The sequence below is a fragment of the Sturnira hondurensis genome, unplaced genomic scaffold, assembly GCF_014824575.4.
Source record: "Sturnira hondurensis isolate 20B ecotype Veracruz unplaced genomic scaffold, ASM1482457v3 Scaffold0013378, whole genome shotgun sequence".
NCBI classification, from domain to species: Eukaryota; Metazoa; Chordata; class Mammalia; order Chiroptera; family Phyllostomidae; genus Sturnira; species Sturnira hondurensis.
In genome coordinates, this window is record NW_028086009.1 from 1,356,570 (window position 1) to 1,382,727 (window position 26,158).

General features: G+C 35.6%; 1 protein-coding gene across 1 annotated transcript in view; it reads right to left on the bottom strand.

Annotated features, from left to right (window-relative positions):
* Nucleotides 1-26,158, bottom strand: part of UHRF2 (ubiquitin like with PHD and ring finger domains 2) — an 86,565-nt gene that overhangs the window by 10,024 nt on the left and 50,383 nt on the right. Inside the window, exons 5-13 of the mRNA XM_037061401.1 lie at nt 21,295-21,404; nt 17,865-18,051; nt 13,496-13,619; nt 12,865-12,972; nt 10,514-10,618; nt 7,296-7,402; nt 3,637-3,799; nt 2,818-2,958; nt 229-325 (exon numbers count right to left, since the gene is read on the bottom strand). Of these exons, the coding sequence (XP_036917296.1) occupies nt 229-325; nt 2,818-2,958; nt 3,637-3,799; nt 7,296-7,402; nt 10,514-10,618; nt 12,865-12,972; nt 13,496-13,619; nt 17,865-18,051; nt 21,295-21,404 (1,142 nt within the window). The remainder of the gene's footprint in view (nt 1-228; nt 326-2,817; nt 2,959-3,636; nt 3,800-7,295; nt 7,403-10,513; nt 10,619-12,864; nt 12,973-13,495; nt 13,620-17,864; nt 18,052-21,294; nt 21,405-26,158) is intronic.

Sequence of the window (26,158 nt, forward strand, 5' to 3'; positions counted from 1 at the left end):
CATGAATATAACCTGCATAAAGCAGTATCTAACTTCCCCTGGAGTTTAGGATATTATATTTATTGCTGTTTTGATTCTGACACTATTAAAATACAATACCAGTAACCCCACACCAAAACCCCTTTGCTTTGCTTTCGATGTCTTATGAGTTTCTCAATTTATTCTCTTAATATTTCTCTTTGTTAGAAATTATGTTATTAGGATTTACTTGTTGTATTCATTACCTACCATCATCCGGTGTCGGCCTCTTTGAGGCTCCACTGGCCTTCCTTGACTGTCCTTTAGTCTTCTTCCCTTCCTTATCTGAAGGGTAACCTACTGGATACTGATGGGGAGGAAAAGTATAATGTAGACTTAAACTTCACAGAGAAGGGGGGGTTCTAGATCCTGGTGAGAAATTTAAAAAGGGGAGAGAGGAGGAATCCATTTTTTCCCTAACTGAACAATTTATATAAAGGAAACAGACATTAAAAAAAAACAAAATTCAAATGACAGAAGACTATCAAAATCCCAAATTCAGTGTAAAACCATGTAGTTTTGATTAAGAAATTCCATTTTACAATACAATGATCTTAGTTTCAGATCTAAAACAGGAAAGACTGTTTACAGGAGTTGTGACTAGGTGGCTTGAGAATTTGAAGGAAGAGAGGAAAGTGGAATCTTGATATGAAGACAAGTGAAGAACCACAGAGCACAACAGATGGTACTCACATCGATGGGATTACACTAAATTGTGGGGCCAATCTAAAAAATAAAACAAAAGAAAACTCCACCAAAACAGTAAGGGCCAAATTTCTAGCTCTTAGAAATTGAGAGTGAGTGGATAATAAAAGCTTTTAGAAGATCCAATGCCACTAAATCACTGAATTCTTTATCAGCCAAAGGTCCAACTTTAAGGAATAAATTCTACCTATTATCTTTGTATTTTACTGGCTACCTTTTTTTCCCTTTGGGATTTGCTTTGTGATAACACTTATTATGTTTAAAGCTCAGTATGTTTCCACCTTCATCGATGATACATTAGATGGGATTATATGCTTCTGTTCAGTTTCATGTCTAACCTTTTTAGAATATTCTTTGATGAACAGTGGGTCAGAAAAAGTCTTTAAAAAATGGATTTAACAAAAGGGTTTTGTTGTTTTTTTTTTTAAAAATATCAGTTACAAAAGAATTATAGTGGACCCTTGAAGAACAAAGGTTTGATAAGTGTGGATTCACTTATGTGTGAATTCTCTTCAATAAAGATATTAGAAAAAAATAAAGATATTGGAATTTTTTTTGAGATTTCATTACATGAATTGCTGTAACTATAAATAAATTTCTTTTTCACATTATCATTTTCTTCTTTTTTTTAAAGATTTTATTTATTTATCTTTAGAGGGGAAGGGAAGGAGAGAAGGAGAGAAATATAAATGTATGGTTACCTCTTGTGAGTCCCCTGCTGGGAACTGGCCTGCAACCCAGGCATGTGCCCTGACTGGGAATTGAACTGCGATTGTGTGGTTCGCAGGTCCACACTCAATCCATTGAGCTACACCAGCCAGGGCTCTTTTTCACATTATCATTTTTATTTTTCATGCCTATTGTTATAACATGTATTAATAGCTACAGTGTTTTGTATCATGCAAGATAATATCAATGTCTGTCAGTAGGTACTGACAGACAATTCATCTTGTAAACAGATAACATAAACTTACAGTATCAATAAATACTGTAAATATATTTTCTCTTTTTTTGATTTTTGATAACATTTTCTTCTCTTTAGCTTACTCTATTGTAAGAACACATACAAAATGTGTTGTCAAAAGTCTGTTTATGTTATTAGTAAGGCTTTTGGAAACAGTAGGTTATTAGTACTTAAGTTTTTGCATGTTATCAAAAGTTTTACATGGCTTTCGACTGTGCAGGGGTTGATGGCCCCTAGCCCCCATGTTGTTCAAGGGTCAACTGTATTGTGGCAGTTATTTTAGCAGCTGATGGGTCTCATTCTAACAATAAATCTATGAATTTAAAACAAAAACAAAAATAGAAACAGACTTGCACTAGAAGACGCACACTCACCTGCCTGGGTGGTCAGACACTTGCCCATAGTTCAGCCCCTACACATGCAGTGTGGGCAGAGCCAGGGAAAATGACAAAGCTGGCAGTCTTTACGGAAAGCACAACAATGGGGAATGATGGAGGATGAACTCAAACCATGCAAGTCAGTGTCAGGGACAAAGTCTAGGGTGTATAGGCAGTGGAGGGGAAATGCAGCCATACCATCCACTATGCACACAAAACCAACGAAGTCTTATATGGGTTAACAGCTGAGCATGGGCAAAGGGAAAAAAAAGGCACAACACCAAAGGTGGTGACAGGACAGGGAAGCAGCTTTGAGGGGGAAGAGAGAAAAGGGGTGAGGAAAAGTGAGAAGGGCAGGAAGCAGACCACTCTTAAAAGCCACCTCCCCCCTTCCCCTACTAGAGATACACCCCCTGTGCCATCCAGGATAAACTTCCCTTCTCTAGGTCTCCTACACCTAAATTTTATATATCCCTTTCCCTCATACTCCAAGTGATCTCCATATTGAATTGAAAATACTTTTCATTGACCAGCCCAACTTTCCCCAAGCAAAATTCTTGGTCTGAGAGCAGTTTGATACCTAGGATGTGATCTTTTTACTGTTTTTCTTTCTGTATACTTGCATTATCTCATTTTCACCCCTTACCATCCACTGATCAACTGCTGTGGGTTATATCCAGTATTAAAGCACGTTGATAGTAGAGGTGTACATTTTTATGAATATACAAGTAGCCTAGACAAATGTAATCTAACCTGTAAACGCAGGCATAATCTCCTTGATCGTTCTATTCCTTCTGAGGTCCAAGGAGCAGGTTCAACATCATCTCTTCTTAAAAGATAGCGCCAAACCAGGAATCCATGGCTTGATGAAATCTCTGGCCAATATTTCACCACCTAAATCATAGTATTTCAGTACTACTTTGAGATTTAAAGTTAAAACTTATGTTATCATACTAGTGGCTTAAACTTGCCAAAACTAAATCCAACTTTAAAAGGTATTTGTTTTGCAACAGTAAATGAATTAAGAATATTACCAAAATATTATTTTGACCTTATTTCTTATTAAGATAGTTCCTTTATATGTATAGATTACTATAAAAATTTGAAATACTGACAAGATTATGCTTACTAATATGATTTTGCATAATATTAAGGAGAAATGGCAGCAATAGATGCCTATTTTCTAAACAAAGAATACAACCTGTTTTAAAAATTATAGTATGCTCTGCTTTAACATCTATTGTAGTTAAAATCATTCCAAAAGATATATAAGAATCAAGATCTAAAATGGCTAAGTTATTTAAGTGTTTTATCACAGAGAATAAACTTATAAAAAGCTTAACCCAAAATATTGCTCTGCCCTTATGGACTTGAAATTAGCCTTAAAGAAAGGTATCAAAGTTAAAAGCTCTCTTTGTGCATCTGTTATAGATTCAGAAAAAGTAGAAATACCAACTAGGATGGTCTAATGTTTCCTCTAGCCCACCCATAGCGAGGATTTCCCAGTGGTAGTAGCCCTGTCCTGAAAGCCCGGGAAGAATAACTAACAAGAGGTCATGCCAGATAGAGCACCTTATAAATGCCATCATATCTGTTGCCTTCTTCAGGAGCATATTTGCTGATCTTCCTCCCTTTAAAACTGCGTATCACTCTGACTGGCTTACCAGCTCTCCAATTCCGAGATTCTGCTCCAATTTTATCATCCAATGGAGCATCACAGTTTAGGGCCAATGCCCTAAAAAATAAAGCAAAGTCTTTATACCAAGTAATCTTTCTTCAAGTATATAATCGCATCATTAGCTCAATTAAAAGGTGAATTATGCCTTACCTGACGGTTAAGATTCTATGATTCTTTCCATATTATTCCAGATAATAGGATTATGCTTTCCCCCACCAGCAGAGAAGACAAATCAGTTTTCTGATGTCACCCCCAAGCCAGGGGATTGGTTCTCAGATAGCCTGTAGGGTTCTTCTGAAAGTAATAACATCTGTGCCACGTATAATAGAAAACAACTAGAAATACATGGAATTTTCTTTAAATAACGTTTGTTGAGGAAAGGGAAAAAGTTGGAAAACTAAAGCAACCGACTGTTGTAATAGTTATTTTTGATAGGGATTGAGGTAAATTGCTGGAATAATGTAGAAAGAAATTCAGAAAAATAAATTTGGCAGCAAGGTATGAATGACCCTCTCTAGGTCCACTTTCCACCTTCCAGACAACAGAGATTCCTTAAAGTTTAGAAGATATTAAGAACAAGTTCAATATAAGAATATCCTTTAAAGACCTCTGGCAAAAAACATAAGTTTAAATAAAAATGAAGCATTCAAATGCCTGTGCTAAATCATAACAATGAAGGCTGCTTGGATGCTCAAGATCACTGCATTTTAGTGAAGACACATAAACAAGGAGGAACAGTGAGCTGGAAGCAACACTTGATTTAGCTAAAGCTTCCTTAGTATTTGTACTCAGTAGTAATTAATCAGTAAAATTATTAGATGTTAGAAGACCTTTCTTGGGGAACTTAGTCCTGCCCCCTTCAAAAAACAAAAAAACATAATAAAAAACCCCACCAAACTAGAATCTACTTAAAATTAGTATTTATCCTCTAAGATACCAATTTCCTAACTTAGGTGAAAAGAAACCACTGGGAACACATGAAGTCAAAAATACACAGACACACCCTGAATGGTGTGGGCTCAGTGGATTGAATGCCGGCCTGTGAATGGAAAAGTCACTAGTTCAAATCCTGGCGAGGGCACATGCCTAGGTTGGGTTGAGGTCATGCAAGAAGCAACCCATCAATGTTTTTCTCACACATTGATGTTTCTCTCCTTCTCTTTCTCCCTCACTTCCCTTCTCTCTAAAAATAAAATCTTAAAAAGAAAATCATGTAGATGCACACAATCTTGTAATGATACAAAATACTTGTTCATAGTATAGTTCTCTTTTTGTAGGCTAAAAAAAATAGGCCTTAAGAGTAAATGACTAATCCACTAAAATACCTGGGTAAGAAAATATCTTGACCATATTATATTGTTAAAGTAAATGAACTTAAGAAAGTGTTTCTTTAAAAAACAAAAAAACAAAACTTTTAATAGATGTGGCCAAAGAGTTAAAGCTTACCAAGTCATCTGTTATCTCAAAGGAAAATGCATTAAAACTCTGGGAGGTAGAAGAAAATATAGCCATCAGCTCTAGAGCTAGTATTATATCTTATTTATGGAATATCTATCTCAATACATACTTTATCTTCTTAAAGAGTTAACACAGGCTAAATATTATCTTCACATTAATGAGTGGAATGCTTTGGTGTTCACAGTTACCTCCCATCACAACGACTGCCACCACTAAATGGCATTAATTCACTTCTGGTTTCACATAAATATTCAGGCTGTTCAAGTATGTGAGGAGTCAAAGAGGATGAAACTAGTCAAAACAACAAGGCTCTTCCATTACTCTATCCACAGCTCAACTGGTTGCCTCTAACTGCTCTGATAAAGGACGGCTAGGTTACCTTGCTGCCCTTCTCAGTTTCATAAAGTGGAAGGGCTAAGAAAAAATAGGAACAAACTTTTCAAAAGCAAAAAGCAGGTATCAAGCTACCTCTTAACAGAGTAGCAAAAATGAATTGGACCATATACTAGTCAAGAAAGAGTATACTGTAGGTCAGAGCTAAGGACCTTTCACTTCAGTTTTCATGTTTATACAACATTATAGTACCTTTGCCCAAGAGGTCTTTACTATCAATCATAAGGGATACTCACAGCTTAATGTACAAATTAACTAAGTGGATGTTAGCGTCTCTATGATATATCAGTCCTAAAGTATTTCAAGTTAATATTCATTTTTACTACCTTCCTTTTAAAACATTTTTACTACTTGACAACTATTTTGTAATGAGATTATAACAAGATTAACCAGGTACACTTATTAGGTTTTTCAAAAGGTTTAAAAGAATCTACTGTGTATATTTTAAGTGCAGGTAGTTAGAAATTTCATTCAAGCAAAAAATCTATTATTATTAAAGGGAAAATATAATTTTCAGATCTGACAACCTAGAAAAGCCTTTTGCAAATTCAAGTCACATTCTCACCAATAAAAACGTATCAAAATATTTCTAACTCCTTTTAAGATCATTCCTCCTAAAGAGCTGCTCTCTTGCTTGAAAGACTAGCTAGTGACTGGACTCCTGCCTCAGGAATGTTTTCACCAGCAAATCTGACCTGTCTCCTCTGCTGGTTCAGTAAAATAATCCTACTGTCAGAAATAATATAGAAGGAAGACATGAAAACAGATTCTATATAACTTGGTATGCAACAAAGTCTTGAAATCATACTGCTATATTCTTTACTTCACACGTTAATCAAAAATTATGGGCACACTACTTAAAACTGTGTGATTTAATCTCAAGAAAGTTAAAACTACTTACTTTTACTCAATAACCCATGAAATACCCTTATTAATAGAATACAAAAATTTATGAAATGATTATGAAACTATCAGTATAAGTTATAATGTAGTCATTGCTATCGGATGGTTTGCTTGGGTTACTTTATTTTTGATACTAGCATGCATTTATGAAGTAAAACACTTTGAAGTTATTAAATTTTCTTTCCCATGGAAGCTGGATGTCATTGATACTTCCACAGAATTAAGGTCAACACAAGGTGGCTCTTCTGTAAATGCCTTACAAACATTTAATTAAAAAAGGTTACTTTTGTCACTAAAGATTTTCTAACATTTAAATAATCTGATTATCATAAATCCTAAAAACACCTTAAGTGTAGTTCTGATTTAGTTATTTGATATTTTTAAATGTGGCTCCCAAACATAACCATGTTCCAAATCAGTGTGTCTCTTCTAAAAAGAACTTAGTCACTTTAAAAGATAAATCTGTGTTGAGTAGAACAAAACTCGACCTGTAGGGTAGTAGATAAGCCACCTTATCCTCCATTTCACCTATATAGGCCCCTTTCCTTCAAAGGTTTCAACATGTTTTCAAATGCAAAGCACATTTGTTTGTCATTTTAGAAATAATAATTCAAAGAAGTAAGTTAAGATGCTTGCAAAAATTATATTATCAGGTAACAGGATTTTATTTTTAGATCTTTAACTTTCAATTTAAGATTTTTCTCTACAGCCTAAGTTATAAATTATAGTCCCATTACCAAACATTTATACAAAGTCCATATTCTAAATAGACTTTACAAACTCTAACAATAAAGAGTACCTGTTCATGTTTGTTAATGTTTGATCAGCCGATGGTGCACCAATTCTTTTATTGCCAGCAAGGTTTTTACCACCACTCCCAGTGTATGTGAATTCATCACCTCGATCCTGAAGGAGAAGATTTTTCATCATTAGGACACCTAAACCCAAGTATAATTTCATCGGGTCTTGTTTCAGAGTCAGAACATTTGGTTAGGATGTTGTATGTTAACATATTTTCTCAAGGTATCTACCAAAGTAAGGCCCAATTCAATGGCAGTTCTATAAGGGAAAAAGTAGTGGAAACCAGAAGGAGCACATAAGAGGGACAAACTAAGCTAAACAATGTTTAAAACAGAACAAAAGCACTTCTGATTATTCTTTGAGCAGCTAATATTCAAGTAAAAGGGGTTAAAATCCTGTCATTAACTCTTCTATACTTTAATCTTTATAACAATAAAAACTTTTCATTATCACTTGTGGGGAAAAAACTGTCAGAACTGTCAATATTATTTCAGACTATTTTCCCCATGAAAAATCATCAGCCTAAATTTGTTGCATTTTCTACTTCATGCTCTACTAAGCTGTACTCCTGTGAAGCAGTAGCTTGAACACAAGATTGCTGCCTGGGAAAAGCTCACATAAAGAAGCTATCATTTCCCTGGCTGGTGTAGCTCAGAGGACTGAGCACCGGCCTGTGAAGCAAAGGATCGCTGGTTCGATTCCCAGTCAGGGCACATGCCTGGGTTGCAGGCCAGGTCCCCAGTGGAGGACACATGAGAGGCAACCACACATTGATGTTTCTCTCCCACTCCTTCTCCTTCCTGTTCCCTCTCTCTAAAAATAAATAAATATTTTTTTTTAAAAAGAAGCTATCATTTACACAGGGGACACAGTCTGCCCCAGAATGAGTAAACTTCCCACAATTTTCCAATCTCTACTCTTCTCCAAGCTATACAGCAGCTCCCTACCACAATAAGCTGGAACCTCCCAGTCCTGCCATCACTCTTATCAAGTAAAAGACCTTTATCTCAGTCTTCTCACCTGCCCCTCACCCAAAGACTTATCAGAAAAATATCCTACAGTACAATTATTAAACTTTCCCCAGACAACTTTAATGATTCCTTAATTCAAGGCTATCTAGAATATAGCTTCAATTTTTGCCAGTTTCTCTCTCTTACTAGCCCCTCCATGTCCATAAAACTGGGCACTACTACTACCACTGATAATATCTACCTAACACTTACTACATGTGAAGGTTAGGCTAAGCATTTTACATATGATTAGTTTGTTTAACCCTCACATCAATCCTATGAGGTAGGTCTTATAAACCCTATTTTATAGATGAGGCAGAGAGGTGCAGTCACTTGCCTAAGATCACACAGTTAGTAACAGATGGCATCAGGACACAAACCCACACAGCTTGGCTTCAGAGTCTATTCCTAATCACTAAATAAACTACTTCTCAGGACAACTCGAAGAGACAGATCACCTTATTTCTCAAGTGAGGTCACCAAAATCAAGGCACTAAGCTAGCATATGATTAATTCAAATTACTAGACTAAAATGTTGATCACTTTATCAGCAAGTATTCAATAGCTTCATGTCCAATTATCTAAACATAAAGAAATCATTGGCTTCATGAATGTTACACCAAATTAAAGGCTTCAGAACAAATTTTTTCTTGAATGAGAAAAGTTTATTGAGCCTTCCTCTACCTTTTTCTGTAGATATGATTAAGATCAAAAGATTGAATATGCTTACAAAATATAACATCTCCAGTTACATCTTAGTTGGCAATTAAGCCTAAGTATTTTAGTCCTAAAAGAAGTAATTCTTTATATAATGGAATTAAGAGTTATGACACCTCACCAACATTTTTCTCCACAAATGTTTAATGTCTGACTGGTAACTATATTCAAAAGATGAAGAAAAATGAAGTAATAACACCCATCTCGCTTCAACTTGGTACTTCTTCTTAGCTCTCCAAATATATGTTTAATATACTTAAAATAAGCTTCTGATCCAGACTACAGAACTGTCTGAATCCTTATTATATGCCCAGGACTACATAAATTACTTCACTTAAAATCAGTAACTTTCTGATATAAAATTACAATACTACTTTTTAAAATTTTACACATGGGGAAACTGAGGTTTAGTTGAGTTAAATAATTTGGTCAGGTCTCACACACAAATGTCAGAGCCTAGATCAAATACAACTGGCTGTCCACTAAAAACATGTTAAAGAGACTCCACTTCGGTCGGTTTGTTTTCTAACAGAGCCTTTAAAAAAGTGCTGATTTCAATAAGCTATATAACATTTTTGTATTTCTGAAAAATACTTAAAGATACAGCTTCAAAATATTCATGTCAACTACCATACAGCCCAGCAATTATACTCTGGGCATTTATCCCAGATCACCGAAGACCTTTGCTGAGGAAAAACAAACAAAAAAACAACATGTACAGAAATGTTTACTGAAGCTTTATTCATAGTAGACAAAAACTGGAAATAATGCAGATGTTCTTCCACAGGTGAATGATTAAACAAATTACGGTATATCTATTCCATGGACTACTCAGCAATAAAAAGGAACAAACTGGTGATACATGGCATAATTTGAGAATTATGCTGAGCAAAAAAAGAATTTCCAAAGGTTATATATTACATGATTCCACTCAAAGATTTTTGAAATGACAAAATTTTAGAAATGGAAAGTGGATTAGTGGATTATCAGGGGTTAAGAAGTGGGGGAAGAGAAGATATAGCACATGTGACTATAAAAGGGCAACACGAGGGATCCCCATGGTAAGGGAAATCAATGTTCAGTGTCCTCAACATGGCATGTCAATATCCTGGCCATGATACTGTTCTGTAATTTTGTAAAATGTACCACTGAGGGAAGACAAGGGCACAAAAATCTCTGTACTGTTTCTAATGCTACATGTCAATCTAAAATTATCCCGTAATTGTAAGTTTAATTTTTAAAAAATGAGTGCTATAGAACATGTATAATCATTGCAATAATCAGTTACCACATCTATGTAAATCGAAATAATACACACAAAGATTAAATACTGACAATTGATTTACCTTGTAACTTGTACAGAACTAGCAACTTTAACATAAACTCTATGCTAAAAAGAGATAGGACTTAATATACCCTAGGCAAAACTTCTGTATTTTACTGAATAATCAAAATAGGTTCTAAAGCACAAAGTTGTACCATGACTTACTACTTCATCTGCAAATCCACCAGCCAGGACAAGAGAGTAAGCCCCATCATTACTTCGACCATGAATTCCACCAACGTGGGGCCTATGTACACCAGCTTCACTAACCTATAAAATAAACAGAGTCTCAAAATACCTTTAAACAGTGAAGTTACATTTACAAAATGCTTTCACATACACCATTGGACCTAAAAGCCTCCAAGTAAGAACTGCAGGTCGCCCAGAGTTCTACCTTTTTACTCATTGACTCTACTTCTCTCTAACTATATAACCCTTAGGCGCTGAGCAGATGACTTTTATAAGTGCTCAGGCTTGGAATCCTGAGTTTCAAATAATAATCATCTCATATCTATCGCTAATAACAGCTCAATCTGGGTAAATAATAATTTACTATCAGTGCCACACATCTCTTCTTACATCTTGTCTTTGATTGTGACACTGTTCCTAGGCATGTCAGATAAGCAAGAGTCATTCTAGCCTCATTCTTCTTCAATGTCCAAACCCATTTATTTGGCCACAAATACTGCTGACCTGATCTCCCAAATTCATTTTCTTCTCTCTTTCCACTGCTATAATGTTAGTTTGAGTGATTAATGCTTAAACTAGACCCTCTTTCACTGCTTCCACTTTTGTTCCTTCAATTCCATTCTACCCATCACAAACAGAATGATCCTTTAACAGAATGAGCTTTTAATTTTCAAGTGCTTAAAATATATTAAATGGTCTGATAGTCACTCTATAGAACCCAAGTTAAGTATTACACATCATCCTCCCTCAATCTGGCTATCTCCAATCTCCAGCTTCTCCTTCATGGAGCCTCTGTTTCAACCAAAACTACTCACTGTTAGCCAAACATGCTACCCATTTTCTTAGTACTCATGCTATTTTACTACTTCAATGGCATATTTTCCCATACACCATCAAATCTGGCTCACTGAAACAAGTGTCACTTCTTTTCTGTACTTCACTCATTCCCTGAGTGAAGTACTGTAATTCATCTACTTAACATACAATCGTTTGCATTCACCAGTGTGGCTCAGTTGACTGGGCATCAAACCAGAAGGTCACCGGTTTGATTCTGGGAGAGGGCACATGCTTAGGTTGTGGGTTCATCCCTGGCTAGGGCATGTGTGAGAGGAAACTGATCAATGCTTCTCTCACATTGATGTTTCCCTCCCTCTCTTACTACCTCCACCACCTCTCTTTAAAAATACATACTTAAAAAAATTACCCCCTCAAATATACAATTGTTTTTAGCAGACAAAAAAAGCTAAAAGCTAAGCCTGAATAGAGGGGCTAGGGAAGAAGGCACAGTAGAAGCCCACAAAAAGCTGTTAAGGACAACAGAACTTGGATTTAGTCCTTGGAAACACCAGGTACTTCAGAAGATAGGACCACTTGATTCCCAACCTCTCCAACCCTGAAAACAATAAACCTGTTTTAAATCTTCCCCACTTCCTAAATGGCAAATCCATCTTTCCAGTTGCTCAGGCCAACAACCTCAAAATATTCTTAGACTGTATTAATGGGACTTTTAGAGTTCAGGAATGAATTAGTGACACCTATACAAAAAAATAAAGCAAACAAAAAAGACAGTTAAAAATACTGCGTATTTTTACTGTATTTATAGATCTAAAGTCATAATAATATCAAACCTTGAATAGTGACTTAACCAAATTATTTTATTTTGCGATGGGAGGACAGAGTGTTAAACTAAATTGTTCATTCTCTACAGAAGGAAGTTAATAAAACTAATATACGAAGACAAAGGCAGTGTAATCATATTATTTAAAAGGAGGTAAATACAGAAGAAAACATCTAAAATATTAAAGTAGTTACCTCTGATGAACAGAAAATGGGGACAAAAAAGGGGTAGGTTTTTAAAATATGCCATATACTAGTACTTAACTTTTCAAGCCATGTATTACACTATTTCAACTTTAAAATGTTACCATTCTACTCTTATTTAAAGTTCAAGCTCCTTTAATTGCAAAATGTTCTACCTAAGATCCGTCCCCCCCATTAAGTTGTCCACAATGATAACATTACCTTTCTAAACAAGAAATCAGGAGTAAATACAATATAGCCTTCCAATAATGTTATCTACCATAACAGTAACAAAAGTAGAACAACATGATGAAAAAGCATAGTTGATGGCTATTCATAATGCATGTTCCTCTGTCTTCAAGCTATGGGAAACAGCCTACCCATCGTAACAGAAAATCTTTCATTCTAACTGAATACCATGTGATACTCTCCAGGTTAGTCCATTTATAATTAATAGACACTGATATTTATAACAGTTTGAACTATAACCAATTCTACCCTTTCAACTAAGCCAATTTTAAAAATACCTGAACTCTAAATCTCCAAGTCGATCCAACAGGAATTCCAGGAATAGGTCCATAATGATTAGAAGGTACAATAGTACATTCTTTAGTGCGACCAACACAGGCCATTCCCTACAAGTCACAGAACAAGCTGTTTGAGAAATCAGTTATGCTATATCTTAAAGCCCTTAGATCCCATAATATGTAAATAAAATAGAAACCTGGCTATTTGTATGATTAATAATACATAACAATGTATATTATTAAATTCAATTAATGAATATAAATTAACAACAGCATTAAGCAGCATAGTTATTTGTTAGTATTTCTGATAAAGTACAATTTATACCATTACTACTATTGTTATTAAAACATTGTAACTTGGCCCTGGCTGGTGTGGCTCAGGGGATTCAGTGTTGGCCTATGAACTAAAAGGTTGCTGGTTCGATTTCCAGCCAGGGCACATGCCTTGGTTACAGGCCAGGTTACCCAGTTGGGAGAGTGCAAGAGGCAACCAGTCAATGTTTGTCTTGCACATCAATGTTTCTCTCCCTCCCCTCTGTCTAAAAATAAAATAAAATCTTAAAAAATGATAACTTGCATTATAGTTATTATAAGCTTTTAACTAGGAAGAAAAGAAGACTTTTTTCTTTACCCTGCCCCAGTCTCTCCGGCTTTCAGTACTAGCTGATGGCATCTTTGCTTTCTTTTTACTCATTTTAAGTTTTTCACCAGCCTTTACAACTTCACTGGAATCAGTTTTACAGGAAGGACAATACCTTTAAAAGAAAAAAAAATTCCGATAATACCATATTAAAGCCAGTAACGGAATAATGACCTTTCTAGGGTAGAACAAGTTTTAAGATGTTATAATTAGTATATATTATAGAGTTTCAGCTGGTACTTAAGTATTAAAATTTTCAAAATATTTACATGGGTAGGTGGGTCAAAACAAAAACAATGACAACATAAAAGAAGTTGTCACTCTTTTAGAGAACTCAAGATTTTAACAAATTCTCAAATTTACCTGAAAAGCCAGACACAGCTGTCCAATTCAAATGGTACTATGATCTTATCATTAACCCTGAAAATGTGAATTATTCATTTCATGTTCACATCATTAAAACAAAAGGAACAAGAATAGATGATTCTTCTACACTGAACACTGAAATACGTGACTCATACACATCTCTTCATCTAAACTGATTATTAGAATTCTCAAAGTGTGAAACATATAGTCTATTATAACAAATTTTCAAGGATGTTTATTTATATCAGCCTTGTCCCTAGCTCAATTTTAACTGCTTATACTTGTTTCTCCTTTAGCTTATTTGCAGTTAGTCACACTGATAATAATCTGTACAGGCTACCTTGGAGATACTGTGGGTTTGGTTTCAGACCACCACAATAAAGTGAGTATTGCAATAAAGTTATAATCTGTTTGCTGGTAGACTGTTTTGCCTTTACTTTGTAAAAAACATGCTTCACAAGACATCTAATAAAACGTAATTCACAAGTATAATAAAATGAGGTAGCCTACATATCATTATAAGCAGTCTTAAATCATTTCTAAAAAAAAAAGTGTGTATGTACAGAATGAAATGGTCTATTCTGTGTCACCAATGAATGGAATATCTTAATATTGGCTGGCCACTTCCCCCATTAATTTTAAATTTTTGTCTATACTTTCCATTTCATAATTATCCATTCCACTTGGTTTAAAGAAGAAGACACTTATGCCCAACTAGATAATTTTAACAGCCCAATTATAAGATATCTTGTTTAGTGTTATATGAAAGACAAATGTAAATAATTTAGTCCCTGATTCTGAGAAAATTAGGCAGTGAGATACAGACGCAAATCTAAGGCAAAATTAACTATGAGAGGGCAAGAAATACTATCAAGTGAAATCTCCCCTGATGAGGAAATCAGGAAAGCTTCCAAAAATCAATTTGGTAAGACAGTATTTTACCTGATGTGCTAGCATTTACAACAATAATTTTATCAAAGATCTTATAATTAAAACAGGTATTATCTCTGTCTGATGGGAAAATGAGAGGTTACATACCCAAACAACGTGGTTTAGAGAAGAAGAAAAGATTTAGGTTGAGTTCCAGGTGAAATAAAAAACCTTGATATGAATGTAGAGGTATTCTACAGAGAAATCTAAGACAGACTCCTAATTATATGACCCTAAAGTCATCCCTGGGATCTATTCCTCCATCAGGTTTGTTCAGAGCTCGATTCCAGGTACTGTTTTGATGCTTGGGATAAATATTTGTGATCAAAATGCCTGTACACAGTAGTTAGGAAAACTAGTACATAAATGAAACAATTTCAGAAAGTGGTAAGTGCCTGCTATAAAGGAAATAATTTAGTGTTCTAGGTGTGCTAATAGTGATTAGAAATGCTTTGTGTCTTTAGATAGTTAAAGCCTTTGGGGTGGTATTCCTGCTGAGACCAGAGGAGTCAGTGATAAGAAGCCAGAGAAGGCATTTCAGGCACAGAGGCATGAAGCGTAAAGGTGCTAAGAAAAGGAAGGGAAGAAATGATATGCTTTATTGAACATAAATGTGGATAGAGGTTAAGTTCAGTAGATAAAATGGGTAAGTGATGAGCTCAGAGAGGCTGTGGCTGGGTCATAGATGGCAAGGGCTTAGCTTTTATTCTAAGTGTGACAGGAAGATACTAGGGGGTTTTAACCCAATTTAGAAATTTGTAAGATCACTCTGCTGCTACAAGTGGAAGGAAGCTGGTGAGCAACGTGAAAGCCAGGAGACTAGTTAGGTATTTTTCATAGCAGTTCAGGGAAGTGATGATGGTTTGATTTGGGGGATGAGAAGAGGGAAAGATTATGGAGAACTGACAAGATATGCTCATATATTCTTGGATGTAGGATATACAAAAGGGGTGGTAAAGAAAATCAAAGATTCCTTCACTAATTTTGAACCCACCAATTTTGTGATGTCAGGCAAACAAGCACCTGAATATAGGAAAATAAAGCTCAGGGGAGATTAGATCTGATGGTATAAGTTCAGAACCATTAGCTTGGTATATGGAATCTCAGGACTGGATGAGGTCATCTAGGAAGCAAGAATGAAGACAGTAAATGATTAGTGCTTTCAGAAACTCTGAAATGTGGTAGGTAAGAGAAGACCAATGTGAAATTAGGAAGGAAAGTAAAGGAGGAGAAAAATTAGATCATATGATATCATACACTCTACAAAACCAGAGTCAACAGCCGAGTAGAACAGTAAGGAGGATTGAGAAGTCACCACTGCGTTTGACAATGGAATGTGTTTGTGAGCCTGACCTAAGCTGACAGAGAAGGGTAGTGGGAGAGTCAGACTGGAGTGTTGAGATATGAATGGGAGGAAAGGAAATAAAAATAATCAGTGGAGAATGCTCCTGAGAAGCTTTGCCATGAAGAGAGCAGAGAAACAGGAGAGGTAGCTGATAGGAGGAATGGAATCACAGGAGGGGTGTGTGTCTGTGCACTTTGAAAACTCAACAAGATTCTGGGATACTAATGAGAATAACCCAGTAATGGCAATTCAGGAGAGGAATTCAATGTAGTAATAAAGTTCCTGAAAATGCAAAGGATATGGAATTGTGAGGGAAAGTAGAAGGGCTTGCATTTTAGAGAAGCAAGAAAATATCACCCATGGAAACAAAAGAAAAATAAGAGACTTCAGAGAACATGTAAGTTACTGGTGATAAAATTCACAGATGAGACCATAAGAAGTAGGGGGTAAAAAAAAAAGAAGTTATATTACTTCCTTTCTTCTATCACTCCTAACCCTCTGTTAAAATAAAAACCTTCCTAAAAGTGAGGGTGGGGTGGGGGACATCAAAGGGATGGAGAACAAGCTATTCTTTACAATGACACCAACTATCTCATTGTGATGTGAATATTTCTGGGTAAGTCATTCTTCCAACTTAAAAACCCTCCATGCTGGCAACATGGCCCATAGTTTAAAGAGGAAAAAACCTAATATGACATTAAAAAGTTCATCATAACTCTGGACACATTTTTCCAGTCTCCTAATTATTTCTTTTTGTAACTAAGTCAACAGAAGAAATATTTTGTCAGGTGTATTTGACCTTGGTGCCTAGTTCTACTTATTAACCTCATAGGATTAAGTATTGATACAATAATCCATATAAAGTACTTTGTTAGTATCTAGCATTTATAACTATTAAGTACTATTATAGAACATAATAGGTGCATCTAAAATAATTGGGGGTTAGAGGGAACCATCCACAAAGGCTTCCCCAATTACATTATATATAAGTAAAAACCAAAAGAATTAATATCATCCTGAAGTTAGGCAAAGAAGAAAATGTTTCCAAGAGAAAATGTGTCAGGTGAAAAAGCCCAAGAAGAGAAAGAAAATGACCTAAAGAGCTACAGGATATTTAATCTGGCTAGAGTAACCCTGCCTGGGTAGGTAGGTCAGTTAGAGCACTGTCCCGATATGCCAAGGTTGTGGGTTTGATCTCCAGTTAGAGCACATATAAGAAGTAACCAACAAATGCATTACGTGGAACAACAAATCAATATCTGTCTGTCTCCTTTCACTCTCTCTAAAAACAATAGATAAAATTTAAAAAACCACTATTATATAATCTGGCTAGAGCACAGAGTATCTGGGGAAATGGAAGGGGGAAGTAGTAAAAGATACAACTGGAGAAATCAACTAAAAATACTTGTGCAGGACCCTGTAAGGCAACAGAAAGCCTCTGAAGCAAATAAGTAACACAATCAGATTTGCATTTTTCAAAGAACATAGACTCCATACTGGAGAAAAGACTGGAGGGCTTAAATATGGAGCTAGAGACTGGTTCAGAAGCTGTGGTAATACTTGAATAAAGGTATCAATAACAAACAACCATTGGCTATAAAATGTTAAATATTTTAATATACATTATGTATCTTTAGAAATCTATATTTGGTGGTTTAAACAACTGTTTCACATTCACTTTTGAACATAGCAACAACAAAAATAGCCTAATAATCATACCAGTATTCCTCTTCAGGGACCTTATCCAAAGGCGGATTCAGGCAGTAAATATGATAGGCCATGTTACACTCATCACATAGAAGCTGCATGTTGGGTTCTTGTTTTCCACCACACATATGACAGGAGCAAGAATGGCATTTCTTGTCTGGGTCTCCACGGCATAAGTCACATTCGGGGTCATTTTTCCCTATTAAGAACAAAATACAGCAAGCCTAGCCTTAAAATCATTTTTATATCTATAAATCTTCTAAAGAAAAAACCTATGAAAATATCACACAGCTTTTTTTAATGAAGAAAAAGAAACCCTCAAGCATGGGACTTTAAGAATAAACGCCTGAGCCTCATTCTAGACTTACAAGTCAAATTTTCAGGAATGAGGCCCACACATTTGCCAGTAATGAACCAAATTATATCCACCTATGAGGATAATGAACTTTTGTCTCAAAATTTTTAAAATTTATATTGACTAGACTCATGGTTAACCAACTATGCACCAATGTGATGAACTTACTGGGGCACCATAAGTTATCTTAAAATTTCAAGGGAAATACAATACTTTGACAAACAAAGTTGTTTTGACTTAATTACTTGATAAATGGAATTGTTAAGTACAATTCGTCCTGCAGATCTCAACCTTTCTTTGGGTGGGCTGAAGTAGGAGGGGGAGGGCTGTTAGGAGCCAGCAACCCCATTTTAGTTCCCATATGAGCTATGCCCCCAACATTCACTTTATTAGTAATATAAGTGACACTTCTAATTCAGTTGATTTTCATCTTGTCAACTGGTTCAGAACTCTGGCAAGTTCTGGAGTGCCATTTATTGTACCTACCCCATCTAAATCCAAACATCTTTTGACAAAGTGTTCCCTTAAAATTTTTAAATATACATAGGTACGCAAAAAGTCTTATAGTAATGTTCATATACCAAAAGTTAAACTTAAATGTTAGTGAAAGAAAAACAGTTGGAAAAATTTCCATGAAAAACCACAGGTAAATTTACAAGAACTATTAAAACAGAGGAAGTTAGGTATATTAAATTTAAAAAAGAAATTGGATAATTGTTTAAAAAACAAAATTGCTTCAACAAAGATAAATTATATAGATACAGGATGATGTCTAGAATGCCATGCTGTTAGAATGAATACCTCCTAGGAATTCTGTATTATTTGAATTTATATAGTTTTACATTCTGAATGTCTTACAAATTGTACACAGTACATTTGTGAAGAAATTCACTGGTACAGGACTAATCTAGCATATATGGGAAATGGGAAAAAGTATCTTGCAAATGAGATGGAGGAAGGAAAAGGCTACTGACTTTAGTACTTACTTTCTGACTGATCACTGCTTATTGTTGCTAATGAAAATGATTAATAATTTGTTGTTCATTTCCACTAAAGTAACCGTGACAACATATAAGTAATAAAAATGACAAACCAAAAAGACATGTTTAGATTTTTGGTTTGGAGAGTCAATCTGACCATTGGAAATCCAGCTGTGGCTCTGAAGTGGTTTCTTTAACATACAAGTTCAAAATTGTAGGTATAATGTGATTAGCCATCAGACAGAACAAAAAATACATGCAGGACCCTAAATCAGATTTGCATTTTTCAATCAGATTTGCATTTATATGTTTCTACCGAGTGGAAGAAAACAAAAACATGTGAGAAAAAACCTAGTCAAACTTGGCTCTCTGTTGTGTTTTACTGAGAAAGACTAAGGCACATTAAATAGGTTTACTCATCAACTTATTTTCATTCCTAAAATATAATCCTACAAGTAGTCATACAAATTACGCCTTGAGGGTCTTAACTCAAATGTAGATATATTAGCATTGCAGTCTCAAAAAAATGAGAATGGCCTAGACTGGTAACATGAAAGTGTTTATTGATCTGTTAAAAATTCTTGTTTTATAATCTTGTACAATTGTAGTAAGAAGAGGTTAGGCAGGACCCCTTTTTTCTTGACTAGCTTTTCCAGAATATACTAGACATTGACATGTGGCATAAAGTCAATGGATTGCTCTCCACAAGAAAATTCAGAATTGAGAGTGTGAGATTCATCTAGTTGAAAAAATAGCAACTGAATTATGAATGAAAAAAGCCAGAATTTAGTCATAACTCAACTTACCAACTAGATGTATGGGCTCAAGGAAGTAAAATTTGCACAATGAAGAGGTAGGGGTATATATATAAACCTCATTTATTATCTCCCAGAAATTCACAGATCAATCAGCACTATTATTCACAGGCTCTACCAGTAAAAAAAAATGTCTCATTAGTAAAAATTAATCTTGGATGGCCCTGGCTGTGTAGCTCGGTGGACTGAGCATGGGCCTGCAAACCAAGGGGTTGCTGCTTTGATTTCCAGTCAGGGCACATGCCTGGGGTGCAGGCAAGGTTCCCAGGGGAGAAGTTTGGGAGGCAACCACACATTGATGTTCTTCTTTCCCTTTCTTTCTCCTTCACTTACCTTCTCTCTAAATATAAATAAATAAAATATTTCTTTGAAAACAAATTTTATCATGAGAAAAACCATCAGACCAAAATGGAACTTAGTCCACAAATGGTGTCTTGATGAGATGGAAACCATCTCAAAATCCTTGAAAAATTGCATTCTACCTCTTTTTCAAAATCACAAGATCCACAAGCCAGGGAGGAAGAAGGCAAATAGCTTTTCATGGGTGACTGAAAATTTATTTAGATGAAAACTCACAGCAGCTCCAGCAGTATATACTGCAAGACCAGGTAATAGGTGAGCACTTGCCATGGCTGATCCAATTGATCCTACCAAAGTAATACAAGTTTTGCTTACTAACACCCACTTTGCATATAAGCAAACCGAACCTCAGAGAGATAAAGGATATTCCCAGGACACAACTTGGTGTTGCAGAAGAGTCATGTGGTACCAAGGACGTGGCTAATGTTCATGTAGTAAAAAGTTGGTGTAGGATATGTTGTACTGTACTAAATACCAGACAAATGAATAGGTGGATCATCATTTTGAGAATGTTTTGACAGGGGTAGTCTGCTATGATGGATATTATGAAACTCCTCTGTATTATGCATTCTAAAAGATCCTCAAGGTGACAATCAGATGTCACCTTCATATTTAGTTAAACAAAAGGGTCATGATGTGAACAACATCACCAATAACTACAACAAGAATGACAATGTGGAGCTCCTGCAGGAACTCAAAGCTCTTCAAGGACACATGTATAAAGACAGGGTGCCCAAACTGAAGCAATTTCTGACCTTTAAATGGGCTATCATGAGATAGTTGATCAAATGGGGGGAAAAAAGGAAAAAAATGGTGTCTTGAAAGTAAAATTGTATGGGTTAAATCTTATACTCTCTCAAAAGTTATTCCCTGGCCAATTAAAATGGCAATCATGTACAACACACAGTGTAAGCCCATAAAAATATCCATACTTAAAAACTTTCCATCTGCCAGTGAAAGAGGATGGGCTCCAGGTTGCTCGATCTTGAAGATTTCATTTACAAATTTTATCTGGCAATCATTTATTTTTCCTTCGGAACCCCTGTTTAAAAAAGGAAGAAAGGTTACCTTCTGCCAGCAAACCTAACAATATGCAAATAATAAAGTCACTGTGAAAACTCATTAAACTTTTGTCTATTTACAAATTGGGATTATAGTTACTCCAATTACTCTGAGTTATTGTTTCCAACAGAAAAAAAAAGTCCAATAGTAAGTACCTAATATTCAAAGTTAAGAGTAACTTTAGTGTTATGTTAGGAAAAAAATTAGAAACAGCACTTAGACTATGTGGTAAGACAGCTATCTTGCAAGCTTAATTTAAAGACTAGATAAAATGATACACCTAATTAAAATGAAAGATCAAAATATATTTCCAATAAATTCAGTGAGTTTCTAGGTAAAAAGATGACGTCATTTAAAAAAAGTCTTTTGCCCTGGCTGGTGTAGCTCAGTGGATTGAACACGGGCCTGCGAACCAAAGGATCACTGTTCGATTCCCAGTCAGGGCACATGCCTGGGTTGCAGGCCAGTTCCCAGCAGGGGATGCATGGGGGGCAACCATACATTGATATTTCTCTCCCTCTTTCCTTCCCTTCCCTTCTAAAGATAAATAAATAAAAATTTAAAAAAAAGAAATCTTTCAAACACTAAGCTATATTTTTCACAATCTATACCTGTTTGTATAAGCTTCTTCAAAGTTTCCTGCTGTGACTGTGGATATGTACATTTCTCCTTTTAATGTGTCAAGTTTTGCTTATATTTTCAAAGCTATGTCATTGGATGTATACAAATTTAAGATTCTTAAAGCTTATAAAATGTGTATCTACTAATACATTCAGTATCAAAGTGTACTTTTTATTAGCTGTTACTTAATGACATTTTCCATCCTTTCACCTTTTCTGTTAATGTTAAACATATACAAGTGCAGAAAACTACATAGAAAAAGGTACCATTTTTGCCTGTTTCCAAGATTCTAATCTATAAATTCCCACACAATCTCTTCCTTCCTTGCAATTTGTTGAAGAACCACTATCATTTATCCTAGACTTTCTCAGTCTTGATTTTGATATTTGCATTCCCAAAGTATAGTTTATAGTTTTTATTGTTGTTTGTATTTTCAGTAAATTGGTAGTTGGATCTGAAGCAGAGGTCAAAATACTTGGTCTGCTGCCTGTCTTTGTAAGTAAAGTTTTACTGAAGCAGCCATACCTACCTCATTTATGTATTCTCTATGGATGGTTTCCTGCTACAATGGCAGAGTTCAGTAGTTTTGACAGAGACCACCTGGACACCAATGGTAAACTATTTATTATTTGGACCTTAAAAAAAATTTTTTAAAGGTCCGGACCTGGCTTTAAATGCTTAATCAAATCCAGGTTCATTTTTGGGTAAAATTATCTGCAGTTTAAAAGGAATAGTTCCCCTAACATCCTACATTGATGACCAATGAGTTTCTGTATTACTAGGAAAGCACATATTTGAAGTGTTTTAATCCACTGTAGTTTTTTTCCTTAATGTTTAAACTCTCTCATCTCTGGCCAGTTGACTGCCAAATTTTTCTGACAAAACCTCTCAGTCTGTGTGGGCTTCCTTGTTACCTGTAACGTAACACAAGACACTCCAAGTTCACCTTGAATACTTTCTGCCTCCAGCCTGAATTCTTGTCTCCAAGGAAGCCTGGTTTCTTTTAGGTAGACAAGGTATTTCAAGACCAGAATTTAGGTACCTGAGAAGCTTACTGAAACTGGACTGATGAGTGTTTCTAGGCTTTTACAGGGGACAGAGCTATAGAACTGAAATGTACACACTAACACATGTATAAAATACCTCATGAGTTAATACAAACTTTCTGTTCAAATTCAGAACTAAAGGGTGAATTTACTTTTTAAAAAATAATTATCTGTTTTTCCTTTTTCTCCAACGAGAAGACACACCAGTGATGCCTAAATTAGAATGCTACAAAATACTTCTTTGCTTTATCCGAAAGTACACACAAGACATTCTCTCACCAGTTGTCATTATGATTTCTGAGAATGCTTTAAAATTTCTCTGTACAGCCCTGACCAGCATGGCTCAGTTGGTTGGGCATCATCCCACAAAGCAAAAGGTCACTGGCTCTAATCACTGGCCGGGTAGTGTACAAGGCAGCCAATTGTTGCTTTTCTCACACGTCAATGTTTTCCTCTTCTTTTCCCTCCGTTCCCCTCTCTCTAAAAAGAGATAAAGTCTTCTAAAAAATTTCTCTGTACATTTCCATAGTTATATGGAAAAGTTATATACATTTCCTTAGTTATATTTACAGTGTCAGATCATATAACTATTATATACATATTTTCTCCTTTCTATACCTCCTTTAGTTCTAGTTCTAAATGTAGCAATATTTTAATGTTTACAACCACTCTATCAAATTCTCTTTAGTCATCTCAAAGGTCTGAAGCTAGTCCTCTGGAAGGTTCAGGAAAAATGATGCCTCTCCTAGTTCTTACAAGTCAATGAGTTATTTTCCAGCCTTAATACTAACAGCCAGTTTGGCTAGACTTAAAATCCTTAGCCCACATTTTTCTTGACTCATGTATGTCTTTCTGGAATACTTTCTTTGTAAGGGTGTTATCCTAGTTCCTTATTTGTTTCTTCCTTCTAATTTTGTTATGGTATTTGAAATCAATGCTTTTCTTCTCTTCTCTTCTTGAAATTTTAGAGGGTATAGTTTCACTAAGATTTGCTAATTCACAGCTAGAGTTCCACAGAGCTATTTTCATTGCTGCTTTTTGGAGAAGCATTCAACACCATGGCAATTAAAGTCTAATAGGTTATAAATCAGATCAGTAGCTGTCTGGGGCCAAGGCTGAAGGTGATAGTGGTGCCTTTGATGGAGCCCCCACAGGAACTTTTTGGCACCATCAAAATGTTCTATATCTGGATTACAGTGGTGGCATGGGTACATACACTTGTTCATATTCGCCTAATATGTTGTAAATTATTCCTCAAAAATTAGTTTTAAAAAGATATTATGAAATTTACTTTCTGAAATCTCCTGGCTCTATTCCCCTCCCTTATTTATAACTGGATCTTTTTTTCCTTTGTCTTTACTGTCCTTGTCCTGTTCAATTTGAATGGCATCCACAGTAGTTTCTTCTCAATATGGAACTTTGTCCTGGAATGGAGCTACAGCTAATTTTGAGAGTTCATAGAGTTCTAATCCCTCTAGACCTCACTACAAACTGTTTGTACTTACCCAAACTGGGGTGCCTACCCCTTCTAGCTTCAGCTGCCGAATTAATTTTACCTACTGTTGCATAACAATCACCCTAAAACTAGCAGCATAAAACAAAAATTACCTTACAGCTCTGTGGATCAGGAATTTGGAAGCAGCTTGCTTAGCTGGGTAGGTCTGGTTCAAGATCTTTCATGAGGTTTCAGTCAAGCTGTTGACCAGGGTTGCAGTCTCATCTAAAGGCTCAACTAGGGAAAGACCGACAGGCTGTCTGAATTCTCACAACACAGCAGCTGGCTTCCCCCAGAGGAAGTGATCTGAGAGCCCAAAATGGAAGCTTCAGTGTTTTTAAAACCCAATTACAGAAGTTGTATGCAATCACTTCTGCCATATTCTGTTGGTCACACAAAGCAACCCTAGTAAAGTGTGAGAGGGAACTATGCAAGGTGTGAGTATCAGGAAGCAGGAATTATTGAGGATCATTTTGAAAGGTGGCAACCAAACTGCTATTCTTGAAACTGCTTGCCTAGTTAATTTATTATTTTAGAGTTCTTGAGTCCATCATATATCCAGTAGTTAGCTTCTTCTTCCTCTTATATAGCCACTGACACCACACAGGTCTTGTAGCTTTCAGCTGTTTATCCCACCGGCTATTTAGGTGTTCGTGTGGAATGCCACATCACCCAAAACATTTGTCCATAATTTTCTGGATACTTTAGTTGCTCTATGTTTTTATAAGGACATCTAGGGATATTAAAAAATCTTGCTGTTGTCATCTTCCTAGAGTTCATTCCTTCTTGTATTTTCCACTTCTATGACTTCATAAAGTCTTTTTTAGCAAGCACCATATGGGTTTTGTTTTCGTTTTAATCTAGTCTGATTTTTTCCATTGTAATATTTAGTTCACATATAGTTAATATAATGGCTTATATATTTGGGTTTCTTTCTACCATTATATGTTTGATTTCATCTACTTTTTAATTTCTTTTACTCTTTTTAACTGCCTTCTTTTGGATATTTCTTTTTTTTGATTTTTAGAGAGAGGGGAAGGGAAAGAGAAAGAGAGGGAGAGAAACATCAATGTGTGGCTGCCTCTCACATGGCTCCCACTGGGGACTGGGCCCACAACCCAGGAATATGCCCTGACTGGGAATCGAATCATGACCCTTTGGTTCACAGCCCGCACTCGATCCACTGAGCTACACCAGCCAGAGCTGGATATTTCTAATATTCATTATTAACTTTCTATTCTATTTATTTGCTAACAATTTAGTAATTTTTAGTGGTTCTTTAAGATTGCACCATGCAAAACTGACAAATCAAAGTATTGGGTTGGCCAAAGGTCTATTATGGTTTTGAGTATATTGGCTATCTCCCATGTAATACAATGTTGAGTGTTCTCAGCTAATGTCTTGATTTGATTGCCGTCAACTTCAACTGGTCTACTTGATTGATGGTGGAGCATTATCCAGAGAAATCTCTAGCATGAAACTTCACAAACCACTTTTGTGAAGTTGACACTTTTGATGAGTCACAGCACCTTCTCCATAGACTACATGAATCTTGTTTTACATTTCAGTTGT